Source organism: Carassius auratus, unplaced genomic scaffold, assembly GCF_003368295.1.
Source record: "Carassius auratus strain Wakin unplaced genomic scaffold, ASM336829v1 scaf_tig00013616, whole genome shotgun sequence".
Lineage (NCBI taxonomy): Eukaryota > Metazoa > Chordata > Actinopteri > Cypriniformes > Cyprinidae > Carassius > Carassius auratus.
Genome location: NW_020524422.1, coordinates 133,001 through 156,589, shown reverse-complemented (window position 1 = coordinate 156,589; position 23,589 = coordinate 133,001). Strand labels below are relative to the sequence as shown.

Sequence of the window (23,589 nt, the reverse complement as noted above, 5' to 3'; positions counted from 1 at the left end):
AATGGCATGATTACCTGTATAAAAAGGTTAAAATAAACCAAAATGTAAATGCATGTGTTATCACCGTTTTTTTTATCCAGAAATGTATTAATAAGCAATTTCACGTATCCCGTTCAATTTGTTGCATGTTTGATTAAGCGCAAAAGTGCATAAAGTGATTTAGAAGTATGATTTCCATATACAATAATCAAAACTAAAATTCACTTGGCTGATTTTTGTGGGTTTTCATAAAACACTCAGATAAAATAAAAATAATCAAACGTTTGTATGCATGTTGATAAAACATACAATCAGGACATTTCCCCCCCTCAGTAACCTTATTTAAAGTGACATTAACCAATTAAGCAAACAGACACAGCTGTATCCACTAAAAGATGGATAGATAGATAGATAGATAGATAGATAGATAGATAGATAGATAGATAGATAGATAGATAGATAGATAAACCACTCATTCATTCATTCATTCATTCTGTAGTAGCAGTCCATAGAACAGAATCCAGCAAACTCTTTGTCTAAATAGAAAGCTGTGAAGTACATATGCTTCCTGTGCATGGTTTCTAAAAGAATGGAATCACAAAAAAGTTTACCAGCACTCATCTATAAACTACAATAAACCAATTACTAAAGCTGGAAGATATAACGCAAAGGAAAAATGATGATCGTACTGTAACAAACTTATTTTAATATACATATTTGTGGTATATAAAGTATAGATAAACGTATGTTGAATAATTACCTCACGTCTTATCGCTGCCATCTTCTCTTGGAAAGTTATGTAAATGTATATTTACCGCTGATTGGCCAACACTGTAAAACTCCTTTCACCAATGAGAAACCTTTTGGCATGCCCATTGCTCCAGGCTACAGCTACCCCTGTTGCTTTCGCAACTAAATACACAGCATCTTTACAACATGGTGGCAGCTGTGGCAGCAACAATAAAGTTACACCTTCTTTCTTTGTTTGAACATTTGTTCGGTGTTATGCAAATCTTCCTACGTTGTGACATAGACATGTGGGGGCGTGTTTAAAGGAGTTGTTTTAGGAGGACTTGGATGAGGCTTAGGTCTCTGCAGAGCAAAAGTGGGCGTTTAGCACCATGTGGGTGTTTTCAAACTGCTGGGTGTTTCTAAATCATGCAATCTAAATGATCCCCCTTACCCAACCCCACCCCTAAACCTAACGTCACTATTACGTCAACAAATGAGGTATCATGGTGTAAAAACACCCTGATCTGATAACTCCCATTACTTTTCTGCAGAGACGTATACTTGGGCTTGGACGAGTCTTAACTTTGATAAAGAATATCTCTTTGGTTTAAAGGCTTTAGTCTTTGTAATATTAGCGATCGTATATATATTCACTAACAGCTTGTAACACACCAGAGAGCAAGGAAAACATAAAATCGCATCATATGACCCTTTAAGGTTCAGTGAGTCGTGACTCGGTTCATTAAAAGATCCGACTCGGAAGAACGATTCAATGACGAATCGGACAGCACTTCACCCCCCGCTCCACCCGTCGGTCGACTCGGGACTACAGACACACACATACACACAGAGCCATGGCCGAGAACGCCGGCTTGGAAAACCATCGCATTAAGAGCTTTAAAAACAAGGGGCGAGATGTGGAGGTAAGTCCACCAGAGACCCTGGACTCTGGGTTTTATTTTAGTTCGGTTTCCTCCTCCTGAGTCTCCGTGGTTCTGGTTTTATACTGTCGGATCGGAGCGGCTGTTTGTGGACCCAACATCATGCGGAGCGGGCGCGGCCTAGATAGAGGCCTCTTTAAACACATTTGCCCAGCTCATCGCGGGTTATAAATGGGTTTGTGTTGTTATAGCGCATTATTTAGTCGATTGACATAAAGACAGGGCTGATTTAGTGGTTCAGAAGTTAATTTACAGCCAAAGCACGCAGATTTATCGTGTTAGCATGTGTGCTAACGGCTAACTGGTTAACAGGCGGCAGATTAATCGCCTAGCAGCCCGTTTATTCGTGTTTTTTCGTACCCCAAACTTTTAACATTCATGTGTAGAAGATAAACACCCTAAATATTATCACATAATTAAATTAATAACCTGCGAACCAGATATATGCGACAGAGACAGGTGTGTTAACACCGGCTTTAGCATTCTCTCCAGAACTGAACTAATGGCCAGTCATACCTCAACATCTGACCTCTTTTTAATGGTCGTTTAGTCACGCCAGATTGACAAGACTGTTGTAGTTTATTTTAGTGGATGTGTTCATTGGTCAGAGCTGTGTGTGGTGTTTTAATAAAGATATCATTTTGAAAAGACAGATGCTTCACATCTTTTCATCTGCAGTCAGATTGCTCTTTGGTGTGACAGTTAGCAACTAGGCATCAGCTGTAGAAACAGCAGAACTAAATAAACATTATTTTATTGCCAACAAACTTGAAGGGAGACCTCCAGACTGCATACCCCAGTGTAGGCTGTAACAAAGCGACCTAGAAATGCTAGCACGCCAGGTTGTGCTGTAAGATGATAGATTATATAATGCAGCTCTGGATTTTTTTTTTTTTGCCAGTGTTGACTTGAACACTAGGTGACTAAAGATATAATGTAATTTTTATACTGTTATCTTTAAGTTTTATGACATGCCTTTCGGTTAACTTCTCAGGGGTGGGGGATGTCACATTGAAATTTTAAACCAGGTCATTTATATTCATCACTTACTATGGCAGTAACCGACATCACAAAATAGGCTTGTGACTACAACACATTTATAATCCGCCAGTAATGCATTTCAAGAGAACAAAGTGATGCTGACCTTTTCCACATACAAACAATACACTCATGAAAGCAATATATACTATATAGCAAATCTCTATATTATCTTCCAACTATTTGAAGTTGAGTGAAATGAAAAATATTATATCCAGATTTATCCACGTACATACTCGGATAAAGTGAAATAATCAAATTTTATCTGGAAACATGAAGTAGACTCACGTAAGACGAAATATATAGCAAATATCAACTGCTTACTGAATATTTAACTATATTAACAGCCAGCTCTATATATAAAGTTGGAGGATTTCACATAGATTAGAAAATTGGCTTTACTGACGAGATGCGCATAACGATCGGCCGATCGTGATCGGAGCACCCCTAAGGCGATTTTCATCCGATTTTGAGCGACTCTTTTTGTATCGGGCCGATTTTCAGCATTTTCGTGCGTCGTTTGTCGTGCAGTGTTCATGCAGTGTACAAGGGGAAACGAGAGTTGATTAACCTCTCCCTACTGGCAATCAGTTGGTCGGATGGATTTCTGAACTGTCAGAAATTTTGGTTGCCTCTCGTGAGGTATCGCACTATTGAAGCAGGGCTACGAACTGATTTTCCGCGTTTCCCTCACTGCGTGTGCGCGAAACCATAAATGAAACCATGATGACACGACGTGTAGTGTGGATTGAAGTGATGGAGGTATAACTTGTGGAGTTATGGCAAATAAAAATAAAAGAGGGAATTAAACGCCTGCTTGCCTCCAGTTCGCGTTGCAAAATGGATAAACCATATAGGCCACGTCTTCCGAGCCACCTGCGCGTCTAGATACGCCGACGCCTTTTTTGGATCTATCAGCACACAGAATTGCGCATATCCCCAAAGCAGTGAGTTTATTCCGGGAAAGCATGTTAATTCTAAAATAGCCACAAGCATCTGGGTTCTGAGGGATCCTTCGTGTTGATTCAGTTGATTCCCCACGTATAGTGTGAGCAGTCAAATCGCAACTCGACGATCGGACCATACAGTGAGTGCATAATAATCGTGAGCTTTGGCTTTACATCTCATGCGATCGACTCGTACAGTGTTAGTTGGTACCTTGCCGAAATCGCACAGAAATCGCACAGTGTATGCCCACCTTAATACATATCAACTGATTGATTGTTTATATAACACAAATCATGTATTATTGCCCTTTTCTAATCTGCCATGTTTGACTATAAGGCATTAAAGTATTAAACATCGCGATTTTCTCTTGCTACTTTGAAAAAAAAATATGATGTATTGTGAAAAAGATTATTCAAATAAAATTGGATTAATTTCAATAACCAAACGTTGGCAGTTAAGTTGAAACATAGCAGCTATCTCATCAAAAACCACTTCTAAACCAAGGACCACCGTAATGAGCATTTAAAGTCACTTTCAAATGAGTATTATAAAAATTAAGGTGCTGCGATCACATTTATAATGAACTAATTTACTCTCATACCCTGTTGATAGATACTAGACATGATTATCATCATCTGCTGTGGGCTCATGCGAGTAACCCCAGAGGCCTCCTTCAAGATTAACGGTGTGAATTGACTGTACTGTAGGGTGCTGGTGCGACTCAGCCGTAAGACACACACCGCTTTGGAGGCCGGCAAAGCTGTTGCACTTTTGCAGCTATTCCCGGAATTTGCAAACCAGATTCAGATTTCTCATCTTGTGTTCCTATAAGAGCGAAGGGCTCATGCACAGTGGCTCAGCTGACCTATTTGAAATGGCCAGTAACGGATTGTGGAACTGTGGATACTGTGACTCGTGGCTGCTAGATTTAGCCCATAACGAGGATGTAATTGTGGCTAACCAAGAGAGTAACAAGTGCTCCTGTGTTTTTGTATTTGCTAAGTGGCTGTGGGAAAAGAAACAAAGACGACGTTTGATTAGTCTGACATGTCACACATTCACTTTATACAAAGATCAAAGAGTTCATGTTCAAATTTGCAACATTCAAAAACCTTTGTGATTGAACTATAAAGGCTGAGTGTTGACAGATTTCACAATTCGATTTGCATTCATGAGCTCTGGATTCAAACTTCAAAAATTCATTGTTAATTAATTCAGATATATTTTCGATGCAGTACATGTCAATTTATTTAAAGATGTAAACTGCACAGTACCCTGTCAGTTGGTACATTATTGTGATATTAAAGTTTTACATTTGCAAAAGAGTCCAAACTATTAAATTCAATGATAGTTGTTGTATGCAAATATTTGAGTTGCACAGAAGGCAATTTTTATATTTAGTGATGTAATTGTTTCTTCTCCAGTCCATTGTTCAAACAAACATTAAGACATGACTAATAGGTTAATATGGAATATAGTACATATATTTAGAAAAATGAGCCTCTATAGTTATTTTTTATGTAACATTTTTTTAAAGCTGTTGCTAAAACGTATTTACACAGTTGAAATTACATGTAAGTTGTTTTGTTTCAGCATGCCTTCTGATGTTTATTCATGTTTATTTCATGCTACAGCTAATAGTAAAGAGGAAAAGAGATGATCATCCACCGCTACATAATTTGGTGATTTTTGTGATTGAAAGTGACAGAATTTGAAAGCTGAGACTTTTTTCTTATCAAAACTAACAAACATAAAGCTTACTGGGATAACAGGATTGCAGGTGTGTTACATAAAAGTTTTGTTCATGCATCAACATTGAACAGCCTAGAGTAAAGATTGATCTTGGGATTAAAGACTGAATATTGAGATAATTAAAATAAAGATTGTCAACCCAGCCTAACTGAATTACTTGAAGTCCTTCCCTCAGGAAGCCTACATCCTGCTGTTTTGCATTTTCCAGATGCTTTAGCTAAATCAGCAGGTATTTGTATAATATTTACACATTTATCTTAAAGCAACTTAGTTGCATTCAAGAAACATTTTATCAGTATGTGTTTTGGATTTGAACACAGACTTGTTGTTGCAAGCTGCATGCTCTAAAAATGAGTCAAGCCTGATGTTTGTGGCTATTATGCGGTCAGCCTATTTATTAGTATGTCGTGGACCTAACAGCAGTGAGACAGCACGTCTTCAGACCACGCTGGCAACCAGACAAGCACATGCACACATACTGTGTCATTATGCTGGTCTCTAGAGTGCCAAGCTGTCATGTCACCGGCGATGCACTGCTCCGCTGACTCCTGGAGTGCTTCCTCTCAGCTCTGCCCTCCTGTCATTCTGCTGTGACTCACACATATTGCATGTGCCGCTAAAATACCATTTATGTTGAAACTCCTGGAATCCACTTTGTGCTGAGAATTTCTTGATTTTATTTTGTTTCCTGATATGGGCTGAGTTGTGACCTAGTAGTGTTGTGTTGATAGATGATAGTATTTTGTATCGAAGATAATCAGAGATACCCACGTAAGCAAATTTATCTGTCGATAGTCAAGACGATATTAGGCTCATTCTCCTATAAATGTATTAAATAGTAATAATAATAATAATAACTATTATTATGTTTTTTTTATTAGGCGGCCTTTTATAAGGTGGCTCTCAAAATGCCCTATGTGGTGTGACTTAGGACTATTTGAGAACCACTATGGATAAGTTAGCTCTGCTGCCTTGTTATTATTTTCATGCACACCACACTATAATGTGATGCGTGCAAAATGCATAGTTTTGGCCGTTAAAAGTCTCCATCCACAAACGGGCGCAGACATAAGGTCGTCTGCAGATAGAAGGTATTTCATTGCACTTTAACAAGTAATCTGAACAATAATAATATGTGCAATATTTTAAACGAGCCCTCACTAATTGAGTTTAATGCCACAGTTATGTTAGAATGCATCTCATTCTTGTTTCTGTGACAGTGCATGATTAAATTAAAATAAAATTAATCTCTCTTTGCATATCTAATCATACTCTGACGTCCTTATATATTTAATACATCATAAGGAAATAAACCTTTTCTGTTTCCCTTTCTTGTTTGTTGGTTTCCCTTTAACATCATCTTGCCCCCCCCCCCCCACCATGGCTTTTGGATTTCATAAGGCACAGTATGGGTTTGCTGTAACATGAACTAGGATGCCCAGTCACAAGATCAAATCCGATCCGTCCCACCATCCCCACCACACAGCAAATGCAGTCTCTACATTGTTGGCTGATGATGTTTTTCTTTTTCCTTCTATGTCCTTTTGAAGCTATATTTCAAAATATTATTTAAATAATAGTGTAGAACTACTTGTGATGGATGGTCTGTCCATGTTTTTGCAATAAAGTCAGCATAAAATGAAAATTCACCTAAATGCATGTAATATGCATGTTTTATGAGTTAGATTTTGTAATGTTTAATCATATTGTCATTTCTGGGTCTTCCAGTGAAAACAGCCTTCTAATGTATGTAGGGAGTACTTCAATCATTTAGTTACTACTATTTGTTTCTTTAAAATATATGAATTTTGCAATGTTAGTTCACCCAAAAATGAAAATTAACCCATAAATTACTCGCCCTCAAGTGATCCTAGATTTATATGACTGTCTTCTTTCAGATAAATCCAGTCGGAGTTATGCAAATTATTTGATCTTTCAAGCTGTTAATTGGCACTCAGCGGGTGTTCAAGACTCACCAGCGCATTGCACAACGTAGACCCCATACGTCATCAGCCTAAAGCTTTTTCTGTGTACAACTGTTGGCACATGCTACATATATAGTTTTGAATATGGATATTTTTCTTACAAAACGCATCGATTCACTGCAGGAGGACTTTGTTTAGACCCCGGAGCCGTGTGAGACACTTTTATTTATTTATGGGTGGGCGCTTTTTATTTAACTTCTTTTGAACAGATGCACTGCAACATCTGCTGAGTGGCATTAAACAGCTTAAAAGATCAAAGACAATTTTTAATATAACTGTCACCCTTAATTTAAGGGTGAGTAATTTATGGGCTAATTTGCATTTTTGGGTGAACTAACCCATTAAACAGAAAGCGGCTGTCATTCATTTTGGGAGTAGCTACTAAACTAAGTTCTCTATTATGTTTTATTGCACAAACTTTTAGTTTATGTTAAAAACATACCTTAGTTACAAACATGTAGTCTGTTTATATCTGTGAAGTTAAACAGCTGGGAAAGAAATCACATGTTTATAGTAGATCTGTGTATTAAGTGACAGCAGCATTGTATACAATACCTATACTACCGGCTATGCTTATAATATGATCGAATAAATAAAAAACAAAATCACTCACTGCTCTTGACTGAAACATCTATAGCTGTCAAAAAATAAATTGCTTTCTTGAGTGCTTCTTTTAAATGCTCTAGTGTGAAGGTAAACATGGCGGATTGTGTGTGGCTCACTCAGGGCGGGGTCTCTGCTAATACGGCAGTGTTTGTCAGCAGTTGTGGGCGGGGCTTGTAAAATGTGGCGTCACAAAGATTTTTGGGGATAAAAAAAGGGACTGCTGTATTTTTATCATTATAGGGTCGTTGTGTATACACACTGGCAACACACATTAATGTTCAAACAACATGTAAAAGTAAATTTTGCATAATCAGTGCCCTATAAAATCAAGTTGTTTTTTTTCTTTTTCGATAACCTATTTTGAAAAAGTGATATAGTCACAGTTGGATGTAGCTATATAACAATTTTGAAGAAAAATGGGTGGCTTTGATGTGTTCGTTGCTCCAGACATGTCTGGTGCAGATGTGTGTTCTATTGGGTTTTGAGCAGCAGTTCTAATAGAATGGCCACAAAATGTGATTGTCTGAATGGAGGAGTGAGTGACAGCTGGGTTCTGCTGTCACCGTGGTTACCACAGATCGTTGCCTCTTTGTTCCTTTGGGGTGGCCAGAATTTAGTTGCCATTAATGTTGCATTTTGTTTTGGTTGTCGTTACAGCCCATTCAATATAACAGTGTGTGAACGAATCACTTGTGGATTTGAGCAAACAGCTAAACCAAAGTATTAATCTGGCAACCACCCATATGTTGTACTGTAGGTAGCTCATCTGTTTCTTTCTTCCTTTTTCAGACAATGCGAAGACATCGCAATGAAGTGACGGTAGAACTGAGAAAGGTAAGTTCACAATAAATGTGAGGTCTGTCATAGTTACAGGTGTATATGCATGTATTCACTGTTCATTTGCAGGTTTCCTCCAGATGGAGGTATTAAAGCTACACTGTGCAGCTTAACATTGCATTCTGATACAATACATGTGACTCATCAGAGAATGCCGGATGAAATAAACTAGACATAGAACATTGGATTCTCAACCCCCTTTTTTTTCATTCCTAAATAACTGTGTGCACTCTCAGCGACAACATTAAGCTGTTTATTGTGGTGATTCAGTGCGTACTTGAGATTTGTGTTTACTGCCTTAATAGTGCTGAATAGTTTCAGTCTCATTTAGGGCTGGGCTGTAAAGCTAAAACAATTACATCTTGATATTTGTCTTCTTTTTTGGCAATATATATACTAGTGTTATGTATTTGCTCTGAAATGTTATGAAATGATCTGTGAACTGTCACTGACGCATCATTTTTAAATGTATTGATCAAAATGACTCACAGATGTAGTAGTTCCATCTCTGATTTAGCAACAAAAATATAGCATTCTTTTTTTACTGTTTCAGTTCTCTTGAACTAGCCTAATAATGCCTAAATAAAGTGTTTTTGCAATGTAGTTTGTACATTTATATACCAGTGAACTCTTCAGTAAATATTCGACCACACAGTTAATATCATTCACCCAGTATAATTTTGAAGATGTGACTTGCAATCCTGCTAACTGACCCACCTTGTGATAATCTCTTGACATCACTCTGAGAATTGACTTGCAGTTGCAGTGTTGTTGTGGGTGAGATGATGCGATTGTGTGGATACACCGCTGCAATAGAGGAGCATCTGTAGTTTAAATATGACGACCTGGCCATGGAGCTCTATGGGGTCTCTTCATGCATTACAATAGACTTAAGCAGGTGGTGATTGCATGCAGGGTTTATTTCAAACTAATTAAAGAGATTGACTATACAACAGAAATAGACATAAATATGCGATTTGTAAAACAACAACGTAATGTCTTTCTGCTGAGGCCTTCTCATGGCTTTGTTCTCTTGACCGGTGAGCTGTTTCTGTTGGAGATCTGTTTGCGCTTGCAGTATTTGGGTCACGCCATCCATGGTCACGGGGCCCTTGGCTTGCTGCATCCCAAGAAGAAGGGTTGTCATGAGGGGCTTCCCTTGTCACACACATCTCTCTTCCTGTTGGCAAGGAACTCAGAACCACTCTAGAACTATCTGTGCTTTTGTGGGTTTCTACATCAATTAAAAAACTTCAACAGATGCCTACTTGAAAATGTAGCATGTCATCACCAGAAGCAAAGTTGCCTGGAGCCTCTGACAAAGTCCATTAGTACAAATGGATACCAGAATGCTTTGTGTTGCGTCTGAGTGGGTAGAAATCCCCTGTTGTTGATCTACTAAGCCAGAGTTGATGTGGTGCAGAAGTTTAGTCCTACAGCCTTGATGTAGTTGATTCATTTGTTGCTGGATTGGGTGAAACAGCAAGTCCTGTCCATATTAGGCAGTTACACTGTCACCCCGCAGGAATTGGACCGATTTCTGCTGTACTGCTCTGTGTGCGTATGTTGTGAGCGAGACATTCCTCTTTGCATTCCTGTTTGCTCCAACACTGGAGTCACAGACCGCTCACTAACATTATTTTTCTCACACTGCGTAGAACCAGAAGTTACTTTTGTGTTCCATTTCGTCAGTTGCCTTGTTCAAGGGTTTGTTATTGTGCTGTTGAATTTGAAGATTTGAAGTTAAAATATAAAATCATTTAATTCTTATCCACTGTATTGAGGAAAAGGTCTGATGTCTGTTTGAAAGCTGCCTGTTTGATTTTATGGTCACTTAATATAAATACACTTTTGTTAAATATAGGCCTACATGACATAAATCAACACATGAAATGGTGTTTTCTGATTTCCTCAAATGCATTGTTTGTATTTTTAGATCAGCATGATCTCATGATGCATATATTAAGTGCAACAAGTTATCACAGAGAACCTGGCATTTATTTGATATCTCAACCCATACAGAACAAAAGAGACGAGCATCTCCTGAAGAAACGAAATGTTCCACAGGAAGAGAGTCTGGAAGACTCGGATGTGGACTCTGATTTCAAAGGGGTAAGAGGCTTTCTTCTCATTTCATCTCACTCCATATCTTCCATTTTCATATAGTTTGTCTAAACTTTCCTCTCTATTTTCTCTTCAGCAAAATGTAACGCTTGATGCCATCTTACAGGTAAGATTCTAGCATGTGTTGATGTTGAATGGTGGTGGTAAGACTCTGATAAATAACCGATTCAGACGGTCAGTGCACACATCAGCTCTACACTTCACAAAGTGTGTGTGGGTGTGAGCGGCCCCTTCCTCCTCTCATCCTCCATTTCTCTTTTTTTTTTTCATTACAGAATGCCACCAGTGACAATGCAGTGGTGCAGCTCAGTGCAGTGCAAGCAGCCAGGTAAAATGTTATGTATATGAAAGGATTTGCATGTTACACAATGCCTTGTAAAGACATCTTTCATAACCTTGAAACAGCTTATACCTTAATACACATTCCTGGTGTTTATGTACATGATTTATCAGTAAATGTGAATTTAAAGAAGCAAACTTTAAGACCTGCACTGATTTCATTCCTTACTGAATGTCATTAATAAATGTTACATTTTGATGTTAATATTTTAGATGGCGCTGAAATAGTTAATCAGCTGAATGTGAAAAGCCGAACACAAAACAGAAAATTGGCATACTCTTTTAATTATGCTTGTAATTAAATCTAATTAAATATTTTTGGCTGGATTGGTCTCTTTGAAATAAATTGCATTAACACTGCTGGCATGTATTTGGAGTGCTGAAAGATGCTTGTTTTTCTCGTTTCTGTTCTTACAGAAAATTACTCTCAAGTGACAGAAATCCCCCCATAGACGACTTGATAAAATGTGGAATCCTTCCAATCTTAGTCAAATGCCTGGAGAGGGATGACAAGTGAGTGACTACATGGCACTGAGTGGAATTATTCTAAACTTAATTAATGGATCATTTTAATTGTGCTGTTTGTGTACGAATGTCATCTGGTATAGAGTGTATGAGGGAAAACAGTAAGAGCATGTTAGATGGACAGAGTTCCTCAGGTGAGATGGTCAGAGTGGACTGTGATCCTTCATGCACTACCTTTCAAAAATTTGGGCTCAGTGAGATTTATTTAATTTTTGAAAGAAATTAATTATATACAGATGCATTATATTGATCAAAATGTAAAAGGTTGCAATAAATGATTTTGTTGTTTCAACAAAAGTATTAAGCATTATATTATCAAATCTTTTCAACGTTGATAATAGGAAATTTTTACGATTCGGAATATTCAAATTATGCTAAAAGCTTTGATATCACAGGAATAAAATACATTTTAAAAGTATAATAATAATACAAAAATCTGATATTTTAAATTATAATAATGTTACATAATTGTAATGTTTTGCAGTATTTTGATCAAATAAATGTAGCATTGGAGAGCAAAAGGGACTTCTTTCAAAAACATTGTCACAAGGGTGTGTGTGTGTGTGTTAAACACAAGCAGCATCTTTTTTAATGCATAACTATGAGGATAAATAAAGATTGGTACCTGATACACAAATTAAAATCCACCTTTTCAACATCTACATAATGTTAAAACTTTAATCCTTTTCACAAATTAATGGAAAAGTAATTATAATGCATTGGACAATAGGTGTGGATACACTCTGTGTATGACTCATTACTTTTGCTCATGTCTGATTCGAAATCAGCCAAGAACTGTGCTTGTGTACTTTAATAAAAAAATGCTTTTAAAGGTCAGTTCTGGCTACAAACAGAATCCTGTGGGAAAGTCCTGCAGAGCCCAATTCAGAGCATCACAAGCCCCTTTCACACTGCCATTCCGGCAAATACAGGGGTAAAGTGTTCCTGTAATTGTTCCCTGGTCGCTAGATTTGGCACTTTCACACTGCCAGTGATGACCCGGTATATGTGCGTGCTTTCATACACAACCCCTGAAGATCCCGTAACGACACGTGACATCAGCGCGTGACGTGTAATGTACGAGTCGACAACGCTTGGAACGTTATACTTTAACTGAAGCAAGCAAACAATCTCTGCGTCAGCGCGGAAAGTGAGGAACTAACTGATCTCTGCTTCATTACAGTTTGCACATATGTTTTCGTCGCGAATGTTGATCTTCCTTCAAAACAGCCGGTAAAAGAGTCGCGCGATAACGCGCGTCATCACTTCGATACGGAATTAGATCTGGCTTTTGTTCACACAGCGCTCGTTCCGGATCGATTACCGCAATGTTACTATGTCCCCGACCCGGGTTCGATTCGGTAATCAATTCCGGGACGTGGTTGCTTTCACACAGAAGGCGACCAGGCAATGTTACGGGAATATTGCGGGTCCGACGTGCAGTGTGAAAGGGGCTACAGAAGGTCACTCTAAATTCAGAGTGGTCTGAAGCAAAGTGTTGTTTACCCACCAGCTCAAAATCATCTAAACTTGCTCGTCTCTCTCTTTCTTCATCAGTCCTTCATTGCAGTTTGAAGCTGCCTGGGCTTTGACCAACATTGCATCAGGGACGTCTGCGCAGACTCAGGCAGTGGTCAAATCCAGTACGTTGTTTGGACGGGCTTTGCTATTTTGGATCAGCATGTTTTGACTTCATCCATCCATCCATCCGTCCTGTGTAAAGCTGATCGCTGTATGTTCTCCTCTCATTCTCTCTCTCTCTCTCTGTCTGTGTAGATGCTGTCCCATTGTTTTTGAGACTTCTCCACTCTCCTCATCAGAATGTGTGTGAGCAGGCCGTGTGGGCGCTGGGAAACATCATTGGTGAGTAACTGTGAAATGTCCTCACAATGTAACTGTCTCTGAATTTTGTAACTTAAAGTGAGAAAAATGAGAACAAGAATTTAAAATGAAACCAGTGAAGGAAGTCTGACCTTTTTTTTTTTTTTTTAACTAAAACTCACTTGGCAGTAAGGTGAACTTTTGGATGTCATGCCTTGAGCAGCTGATACATGCATACATTGGTGACATAGTTTGCTCTTGATGTGAATGGGTCTTTTTTTTGCTTTTGGCACAAATAGTCATTACCATATTCTTGATTTGATTTTCTTCTTTAAGAATTTGTCTCTAAAATGTAAACTTTACATTTGTCCCCAAAATGCTGTTCCATAGCTGGGAGGATCATCAGAACTTAACCCACATGTTTGTTTTATGGGCTCTGTGCAGGTGATGGGCCTCAGTGTCGAGATTACGTTATCTCGCTCGGCGTGGTCAAACCTCTCTTGTCGTTTATTAATCCTTCCATCCCCATAACCTTCTTGAGAAACGTTACCTGGGTCATTGTCAACCTGTGCCGAAACAAAGACCCACCCCCACCAATGGAAACAGTGCAAGAGGTGAGCATGTGCATGAGTGTTGTATGTGCATGTACTAAAATTAATCTAGGAATTGTTCAGTTAAATATTAATACTTACAAAAACTTAAGGGATTTTTTAGTAACCTAAATATAATGCTTGGTCTGGTTGTTTGAGTGATTTTTGTATGTGTATATGTATAAAGGACTTTATAAACTGGCATTTAATCCAGTAAAGTATCACTATTAAGGACAGTGGCGGCTCGTAGGTTTTAAAATAGAGGCGGCACACTAATTGTATTGGTCTAGGGATCCCTACCGATAATATTATTATATCCTTAACTACTTTCAAATTGCTTTTTGGTTGCTTTTAGTCACCTACAAATTTTGGGGAAGCTGTGGCTCCCCTGCCGAGTCATGTCACAATATCTGAGAGTGTGCAAGAGATTATGTGTCAAGAATTTTTTCTTCTTTAGACACGCTCCCTCAATTATCTGAAGTGTCTCTCCTTTTAAACGTAGTATCTGTCCAGTCTGTGCAGATGTTATGCTGTGTAATCGACATGCCAATATTTTCTCTCATTCTTCTTTTCTCGTTTTGTCTGTAATGTGGAGGTGTAGCTTTGAGCTGAAAGAAACATATTGTACCTCCTGCTGCTAAGAAATCTTTAGACTGTGTTCTCACTCTGTTTGTGTGTGTGTGTTTGTGTGTAGCAACTGTTTGATAGATGGCAGGCCTAATGAATATTCTGTTATCCTACAGCTGATTTCATGTTTACGTGCCGTTTGCTTATTCTCTGTCTGGTGGTTTAAACTAAAATATTAATTTTTAAAACTCTCTTTTTCGCTCACAGATTCTTCCTGCCCTTTGTGTACTCATATATCATACAGATATAAATGTAAGTACAAGATATAAACATTTTGTGTTTGCTCTTAATTACATAGTGTGGTAAATTTGGATTTAGGCTGATTCACATTATTCTGTAGTTGTTATTGCACACAAAAGGGTATTCTATTGCCTTAACCTTTAAGCCAGTGGTTCCCAACCTTTTTCAACTCGCGGCCCACACAACCAAACACATATGTTTGCGTGGCCCACTTCAAAAAAATTAACTGACCCCGCTATTGTTGGGTTAATAACTTAGTACTCAGAAGCTAGATTTTAAACTATATTTATTGAATAAACTAGGGCTGTGCGATATGGACAAAAAAAAAAAAAAAAACTATCGCGATTTTTTTTGATCAATTTTGCAATTGTGCTTTTACAGTCATAAATGCATTCAGGATTAATTTGAAACATATTTCCAAAAGAAAACCAATCAGAGCTTTATCAAAAAGTTGTAACATCTCTAGAACAGACATAAGTCAAAATTATCACTATAGTGAAGATGTAAAAAAAATGTATAGACTTGTGGCAAAAAAAAAAAAAAATCCTGTATACAGGGACTTTTTTTTCTTTTTTGCCATGCATTGTTCATAGAGCTCATTAATTGTAGTGGTGCCTCAGGTGTTTGCAGTGTGTATACAGTATGTGTATGCGGTCAGCAGTGAGAGCGCATAAATATAACACGAAAGCACATTAAAATAATGCACGAGTGCGAATCTCTCTGTTCGCAGCAGATTTCCTTTGCTCTGTCACAAAACCGGTCGTGCTTGCTCAGATACACGCTGCTTTGCGAGGAGAGAGTGTGCACACTTAAAACGTGTCTCCTCTCACTTAAACTGCATCCTGTTCACTAACAAATTCACTCTATGCTCATGTGTTAGACATGAATTATTTTCGCACGTTTTTATTTCTAGCCTTTTACCGCAGTGAGAACGCTCTGATCCGTCAACATTGGCTCAGAAAAAAGGCGCATCACAGACAGTGTGTGAACCTGGAGTTAGGCATATGCGCACGCTCAAATCGTGATTTTAGGACGTTTTCTTTTAATCGCACAGCCCTAGAATGGACTGGAAATGAACAGAAAATAATTGGCGGCCCACCTGCAATACCACCGCGGACCACAGGTTGAAAACCACTGCTTTAAGCATTAACATAAAATATTTGTTTTATTTGTATTTCTTTTCTTTGAATTATATCCTCTAAAAATTAAATGTCTGTGTTCACATTTTAAACACTAAGATCTCTTCCTTCCTCTAGATTCTGGTAGACACAGTGTGGGCTCTGTCGTATCTGACAGATGGAGGTAACGAGCAGATTCAGATGGTAATAGACTCAGGTGTCGTCCCCTTCCTTGTTCCACTGCTCAGCCACCAAGAGGTCAAAGTTCAGGTAAAAATTAATACCATTTCTATACATATAAAACAATACAAAGCCATTATCTGTAAGTGTTTGTGTATCCTCTGCTCAGACTGCGGCGCTGAGAGCGGTGGGGAACATCGTAACCGGGACGGATGAGCAGACTCAGGTGGTGCTCAACTGTGATGTCCTCTCTCACTTTCCCAACCTGCTCACACACCCCAAAGAGAAGATCAACAAGGTGAGAGAGACAAGATGATGAAACCCAAACATTTACTTGTCTAATTTCATAAATGACTCCAGGAATCTCACTCATCTGTGATGTGTCTGTTGTTCCCTGCAGGAGGCAGTGTGGTTCCTGTCCAATATAACAGCAGGTAACCAGCAGCAGGTACAGGCTGTAATAGATGCTGGGCTCATACCCATGATCATTCACCAGCTTGCCAAGGTAAGATGTTACCTGTGTAGCCTCCTGTACATCCACTTTTCCAATTTTTTTTCGCTTTCATTTTAGCATTCATTATAGCTTTTATTTTAGCATTCATTATAGTTTTTAATTACTGATTTGCAGTACTTGTCACAGTATATATAATATGATGTAGAGGTCTTCACAGTGCACCCGAGACCCGTCGACCCCGGACCCGACCCGGGACCCGTACGGGTTCGGGTCTATATTTTAAATCATCAGCCGGGTCCGGGTCGGGTCCGAATCTATTACCTCGGGTCCCGGGTCTGTTTAACATTGTGTGTAATACCCGTGCGATCGCCGATCGGAGTAATCGGACTTGAAGAACACCCGGCCGTGATCAAAGTCTGCTTGTGTTTTTTGTAACTTGCAACTTGTAAAATTAGGAAAAGAAAAGAGTGAGCCAAAAAAAGTAATCTCTCTCTCTCTCTCGCTCGCAGACTCAGAGTTAATATACAAGTGCACTCACGGTATTAATGCTTGCAGACTTGACACACTCATATTTAATATTTCAAATCAGCAACACAATCTGAGGTGAACTGTCACATGAATGTTTTCTATTACGCTCAAATTGCGTTAAAGCATTTTAGGTTGATACAGCTAGCACGCATGTGCAGTCTCGAGCGCATTTCATGTTTCGATGGCAACCAGTGAGGTACACTTCGACTGCCAAACCGCGTTTTACATTTTCTCCCATTTTTATAATATTATAAATGAACCGTTTAATCTTAAAGTTTTAGTGGTTCAGATTCAGACTCGATGCAGAGCAGAGAGCACAGACAGAGATCAGATGATAGTAAATAAATAACATCAGCGGCCATGGCATTGCACGAGCGATCGTTATTATAGTTCAGAAGGCAAACAGTCTAAGTTATTATGCGAATTAACTCAAGTCAGAATGTACATGTGCACAGTAGCATTTGTTATCCTTCACCGTGACATCAAGTGGACTTTTGAAGCTGAAATAATGAGTGGATTCAGCTTGGACTTGGAATAACGAGAGGAATAACATGAATAACTTTCTTGTCGGAGGATTGTAATGCATCACAGGCAGTCAGGTACAAGGAAGAGAGACTACGGCTCTTTAAATTAGGTAAGACAAAAAAGCTGTATTCTTCGCAACAGGTTTATTGACTTGTAATAGCAATTTAAGGTGGAATATGTGAACGTCGGGTCCAGTCGGGTCTGTGTCTTCCCGGCGGGTTCTGGTCCAGATTTCAAATAATATACGGGTCCGGGTCGGGTCCGGGTGGACATTTCTCGGATCTACACGGGTCCGGGTCCAGCTTTTAAAATATTAGACGGGTCCGGGTCGGTTCGGTGTAGTACATTACGGGTCTCTGTCGGTTTCGGGCACGAATTTTTGGACCCGTGAAGCCCTCTAATATGATGTCCAAAGTCTTGAGACCAATAGTGAACATGCTCCTATGCTGTGTTTTAATTTATTTGTTATTAATCTTATTTAAATATTGCTTTAAATTTTCAAGTTGAAATTCTATTAAATTCAAGCAATGCCTGCTGATTGGAATATCATAGGTATTTAAAGTCTGCGTGAACCGGAAGTTGGTAACGACTTTTCTCCAGTGTTGTGACGCATTTCCGAAAGAAATTCCCTAGAATTGAAATAAAACACTCCTATTTTCTTTTGGAAATTTTTAAAATAATTTTCATATTAATAATCTATTCAGAAGGAGAAAATTCAGGAGCTTGCATCTGTACTCTTTGAAGAGTCCGTATAAGATGCTCCAATAAACAGTGCTTGATCTTTAATGTGATTTTCTAAACAGGGTGATTTTGGAACACAGAAGGAGGCAGCATGGGCCATTAGCAACTTGACAATAAGTGGAAGAAAGGATCAGGTATGAACCATTCCAGATGAATCTCTGATTCCGAACTTTTCTTTTCAAGCTTGTTCATTGGTTACCTTGATGTAATTGGCAGGTGGAGTACTTAGTGCAGCAAAACGTGATCCCACCCTTCTGCAACCTGCTGTCAGTGAAAGACTCTCAGGTGGTCCAGGTGGTTCTCGATGGACTGAAAAACATCCTCATCATGGCTGGGGAGGAAGCCAGCACAATTGCTGAGATCATTGAAGAGTGTGGAGGTAATGCATTAAGTATAGAAATGGGTAGACCTTCATATTTAGAACCGTAGATTAGGTCAAAATTATCACAAATTCACATTTCACAACTTGTTTTCTAGAATATAAAAAAAGATTAGCAGTAATAATCTTGCTTCTGTATTTCAGGATTGGAAAAAATCGAGAACCTACAGCAGCATGAAAATGAGGACATCTATAAACTTGCATTTGAGATCATCGATCAGTACTTTTCAGGAGACGATGTGAGTTCACGATCTCTTGGTTCTTGGCATGTTTCTCTGTATAGTACTTGATGCATTAACGTGTTGTTGCTTGTGGACATTATTGGGGCTTTCACACCCAAGGAACCATTTCATAATTCCTAGAAGAACTGGCGTAAGTAACCACAGGAACTAAGAATGGTTTCAGTTCTAGGAACTCTGTTTGGGGGAAATAAAATCATTTTACGTCAGTGTAGCCTCAATGATTTGTAACAACACAAGTTGTCATAGGAGATTTGGTCAGATTTTTGTGCTCTTTCAAGTGTAAATTGTGTGCTTACATTCGTCATTATCACGAATCCCACAACACAAAACAAAAACAATTCTGATCATGGCCTTCTCCATTTACTGGTTGTTTTCTTTGTAAATGTGAGTTGTAAATTCAGAGTTCCTGCTGCCACTGCGAATGCAACCAGAAAAATGGCCCAAGGGGGAAATTGATTCTCTAAGAACCACCATGCTGGCTATTTCCTATAATGACGTGGTGTGAAAGCCCCATTTGTTGGTGGTTCTCTCTAGATTTGAATTAAAAGTAGATGCCTGGTTAGTAATGTCTGGTTCTGTTTCTAGATTGATGAGGACCCCAGCCTGATTCCTGAGGCCACCCAGGGAGGCACATTTAACTTTGATCCATCCTCCAACCTACAAACCAAGGAGTTCAAGTTCTAGACAACCAGAGATTTGAACTTAGGAATGGTGGGTTTCCCAGCTGCTCCTCAACCCCTCCCACCTACTGACCCATCATCTACCAACCACTCACTAACCAGAAAAACCAACCAATCACCATGCTCCGAAATGACACTCACTCACACAGAAGAAACTAGCACTGAAGGATCTGAGTCTCAACGCCACTCAAAATACAGATGGTTCTCAACAATCTCAAGACGTTGAAGAAAAAAAAAAAAGAACAAGAATCATTATAATGCAGTTGCCAAAAAACAAAACGAGACAAAAAAAAAAAAACAAGGATATATATTTTGCTCTTTTTCACTCACTCACACACATAGGTGAGCATGAACAATTATAGAAACTTCTGTTGTTGTACCAGCCATCATATCAGCCAAGGAAGATGAAAGAGAGTTATTCCTGAAATAAAAAGGCAGGGATTTTCTTTTGTTTCCAAGAAATCCCTTCCCTCAAAATGTTGCGTTTCTGGTAATGATCTTAGAGTCTCAGCCAGACACCCAACACGATACGTCCAGCCTCGACTGTGTTAAGCCATTTGGACCCCCTCCCTCATTCATCCGAAATCTGTGAACTAGCCTGCAATGGGTTATTCCATGGAATATTATTCAAATGTGGGAAGGGAGTGACTCTAAATATGTGGTGTGCAAACAAAACTTTAATTATCGCCACCCATTTTTGCTTTTTCTTCATCCTGAAATTATGGATATTTACGAAACACTGAAGATAATGAAGAAGGAAAAAGAATCTGGTCAGATCATCACACAAACTCGAATGGAGAAAATTTCATTTAAGACATTCAAGCGCCCTCATTTTCGAAGTTCCTCAGCGATAGTGTAGTGGACATTCATTGTGACGATCTTTTTTTGGTTTGCAGTGGGACTGTCGGACATGTCAAAGGAGGATCCTATATGATTTGTCAATTTGGCCAGGACTTTTAAAGGACCGCCCCAGCCTTTGGAAGTTCTTTGAGATAACCTTAACAGGTCTTTCTGCTTAACAAGGGTGCTCTGGCAGCGCTTCTTATTTTCTGGATTCATCTTCTCTGCTTCTTGTCTGTAAGCATAGTAATAAGTTCATCGGGATAAGTCCAGTTGTAACCGTTTGGAGGATATTTTCACTAAATCAGTGCATTTCATCACTTGGTAGTCAAAACCACAAGAAACTTTGCAACAGTGATTGGATAGTGAATTCTTTTTTTGTTTTGATCAGCGAAGCTTCCGCTTTTGCAGTTTTTCCAGTCTTACACGCACACTTTAAGTTTTCCCGTTTTATTGCTTAATGTAAGTGTAGAGCGATGTTCGCTTAATTTTGACTATACAAGCAATGGGGAAAGAAGATCCATGACATTGTGGTTCTTTTTTTTTTTTGGTTTTTAATCTTATTTCACTTGCTACACAACTTAATTGTACTAAAATGAAAGTATATTTCTTGTTTAGGTATATAATGCGAAGCTACCACACTTAGGTCCACTAGACATTGTTGGGACGCTACAGAACAATAATAACATTGTGATTATTGATTTACAGCCAATAGGGGTAATTATTATTATTTTTTCTTTGTTCATTTTTGGTTTAACTTTCATTTTGTAATGGCAAATTATTGCCATTATTTGGAAAATGGGCTTTCTTGCTGTTATGACTGGATGTTTTTTTTTTTCTTCTTTTTTCCCCCTGTGCATTAACTTGTAAAGGGATGTATGGGGGACAAAACTGCATTTGAACTAAAGTAGTTATGTTTGGGCAGCAAACTGCTGAAAAAGACAGTAAGAAAGCTGAAGGCAGCCCTGATCATTTTTGAATTAGCCATAGTTGTTGAACAAAAAGAAAAAACAGGTTTGAAATTCTTGAACTTATCTAGGCAACTAGAAAACGAGCCACTTTAAAGAAGTTTTGTCTTGTATCAGAAATGGATACAAGCTTATTGCTTGTTGCAAGATTTTTACTTGCTAAAGAAAAAAACATTATCTAAAAAGCGACAGATCGCATTTTGGCCTCTGATTGTTTGTATGTTTTTATAAATTTTAGAACTGAATTTCTCTTTAAGGTGGCTCATCAGTATTTTTTTTTTTCAACTCTTGTGCATATTAAAGATAAAGAATGAGTTGAAATTCATTGTGCCTTTTGTTTTTCATTTCAAAGTAACTAAAAAAAGGTTCATAATGCCTACTACGTTGCATTGGAGCTGCTTCTAATATGGGGTCTTTTGGGTGTTATGTCTGCCTATCTCTGGACTTTACAATGAGACGTTCACTGGAGTAGAGTATAATTCTTATTAAATTCTTCTCTAGTCTGCTGGCTGACTTGTAATTGATCCCCTTTACTTCCATTTTGCTCCCTTCTCATTCTTTTCATGTGGATCACAATTACCCACAATTCTCAACCTATCCACTTCCCCTTTCCCACCTCCACCTTTCTATGGCAACACATCTTTCGCTCATCACTCCCTCAGGACGTGCTTTATGTATCAATGAACCTAACCAAAATAAACTTGCTGTTAGCCATCCTTTTTATTGCTTTCTTATGATTGACCTTCTAATGCTTTGGTGTGTCTTTGACCTGTTGCCTTTAATCTTTTTCCTGTTCTGGCATTTAATTGACCTTTATCTATTCAGAAGTCTCTTTTTTGCTCATTCTAAGAAGTGCCGTGCTCAAAGTTGTTTTTCAAGTGAGCTTAGATTGGTGCTAGGCTGAATCAGAACCACACCAGTCACCCAACGTGCTACATAAGGACTACAATTACCACGAGAGTTTACGTGCATGAGGGATGAGCTTTCTCCAACATTTTTAGAAAAAGGTGGTTTTAAAAAAAGCAATTCATATCGAAGAACAAAATGTCATTTTATAATCTTAAAATTGAATATTTGTACGTTTGACTATTAGTTCTGTGATGCCTACATGTATTATGGCATAGAATGTACTTACCCTATTAAATGATGGCAGAAAATCATAAAAAAGTACTGTGAAGGGTTAGTTCAGCCAAAAAATTAAATTCTGTCATTAGCTACTCACCCTCATGTCGTTTCAAACCCGTAAGACCTTTGTTCCTCTTCGGAACACAAATAGTTTTTTGTTTTTTTGAGAGCTGGAGTACCACGACGCAGCCTTGCGCTTTCCCCTGAACATAATGGCAGAAGGTAGCTAGGGCAGAAGAATTGTTGAATAAATTATTTTTGTTTTCAATGCACAAGAAGTTGTCTCATAGCTTTGCAAAATTGAAGTTGAGCCACTGATGCCATATAAATTATTTTTTTTTTACCGATGACCTTACTACGATTCTGGGCCTGGGAACATTTCAGTTGCATTCAGTCTGCCTGAAATCAAAATTGACTATTTACTTTACTATCAAACACTCCTGAACAAGCTAATCAAGGTATTCAGGATTACTAAGGCTAAAGACAAGTGAGGTTTTTTTTTTTTTTCAGGGTTGGATCTAAACTCTGCAGGACATCGCCACTCCAGGAATGACTTGCCTAACCCTGCAGTAGCCCCTCACTGCAGAACACAAGATCCAGGGGACGTGGTTGAATCACATCTATCTATGTGGTGGAGACTGGTAGGTTTAGGTGTATGTACGGTTGGAGAAGTTCGATCTGGATCCAACCACGCTCTTGTGTTCTGCAGTGAGGACCATCTCTGG

The 23,589-nt window shown here is 38.6% G+C and overlaps 1 protein-coding gene across 1 annotated transcript; it reads left to right on the top strand.

Annotated features, from left to right (window-relative positions):
- The first annotated feature begins 1,498 nt into the window (after positions 1 to 1,498).
- Positions 1,499 to 22,064, top strand: LOC113074088 (importin subunit alpha-4). Its single transcript, XM_026246809.1, has 17 exons — positions 1,499 to 1,634; positions 8,771 to 8,815; positions 10,841 to 10,930; positions 11,019 to 11,048; positions 11,218 to 11,270; positions 11,699 to 11,794; positions 13,364 to 13,449; positions 13,583 to 13,669; positions 14,072 to 14,241; positions 15,052 to 15,096; positions 16,341 to 16,472; positions 16,552 to 16,680; positions 16,783 to 16,887; positions 18,693 to 18,764; positions 18,847 to 19,009; positions 19,154 to 19,248; positions 19,837 to 22,064. The coding sequence occupies exons 1-17, from the start codon at positions 1,566 to 1,568 to the stop codon at positions 19,933 to 19,935; spliced, it is 1,566 nt and encodes a 521-aa protein (XP_026102594.1). The 5' UTR covers positions 1,499 to 1,565; the 3' UTR covers positions 19,936 to 22,064.
- Positions 22,065 to 23,589: the final 1,525 nt, after the last annotated feature.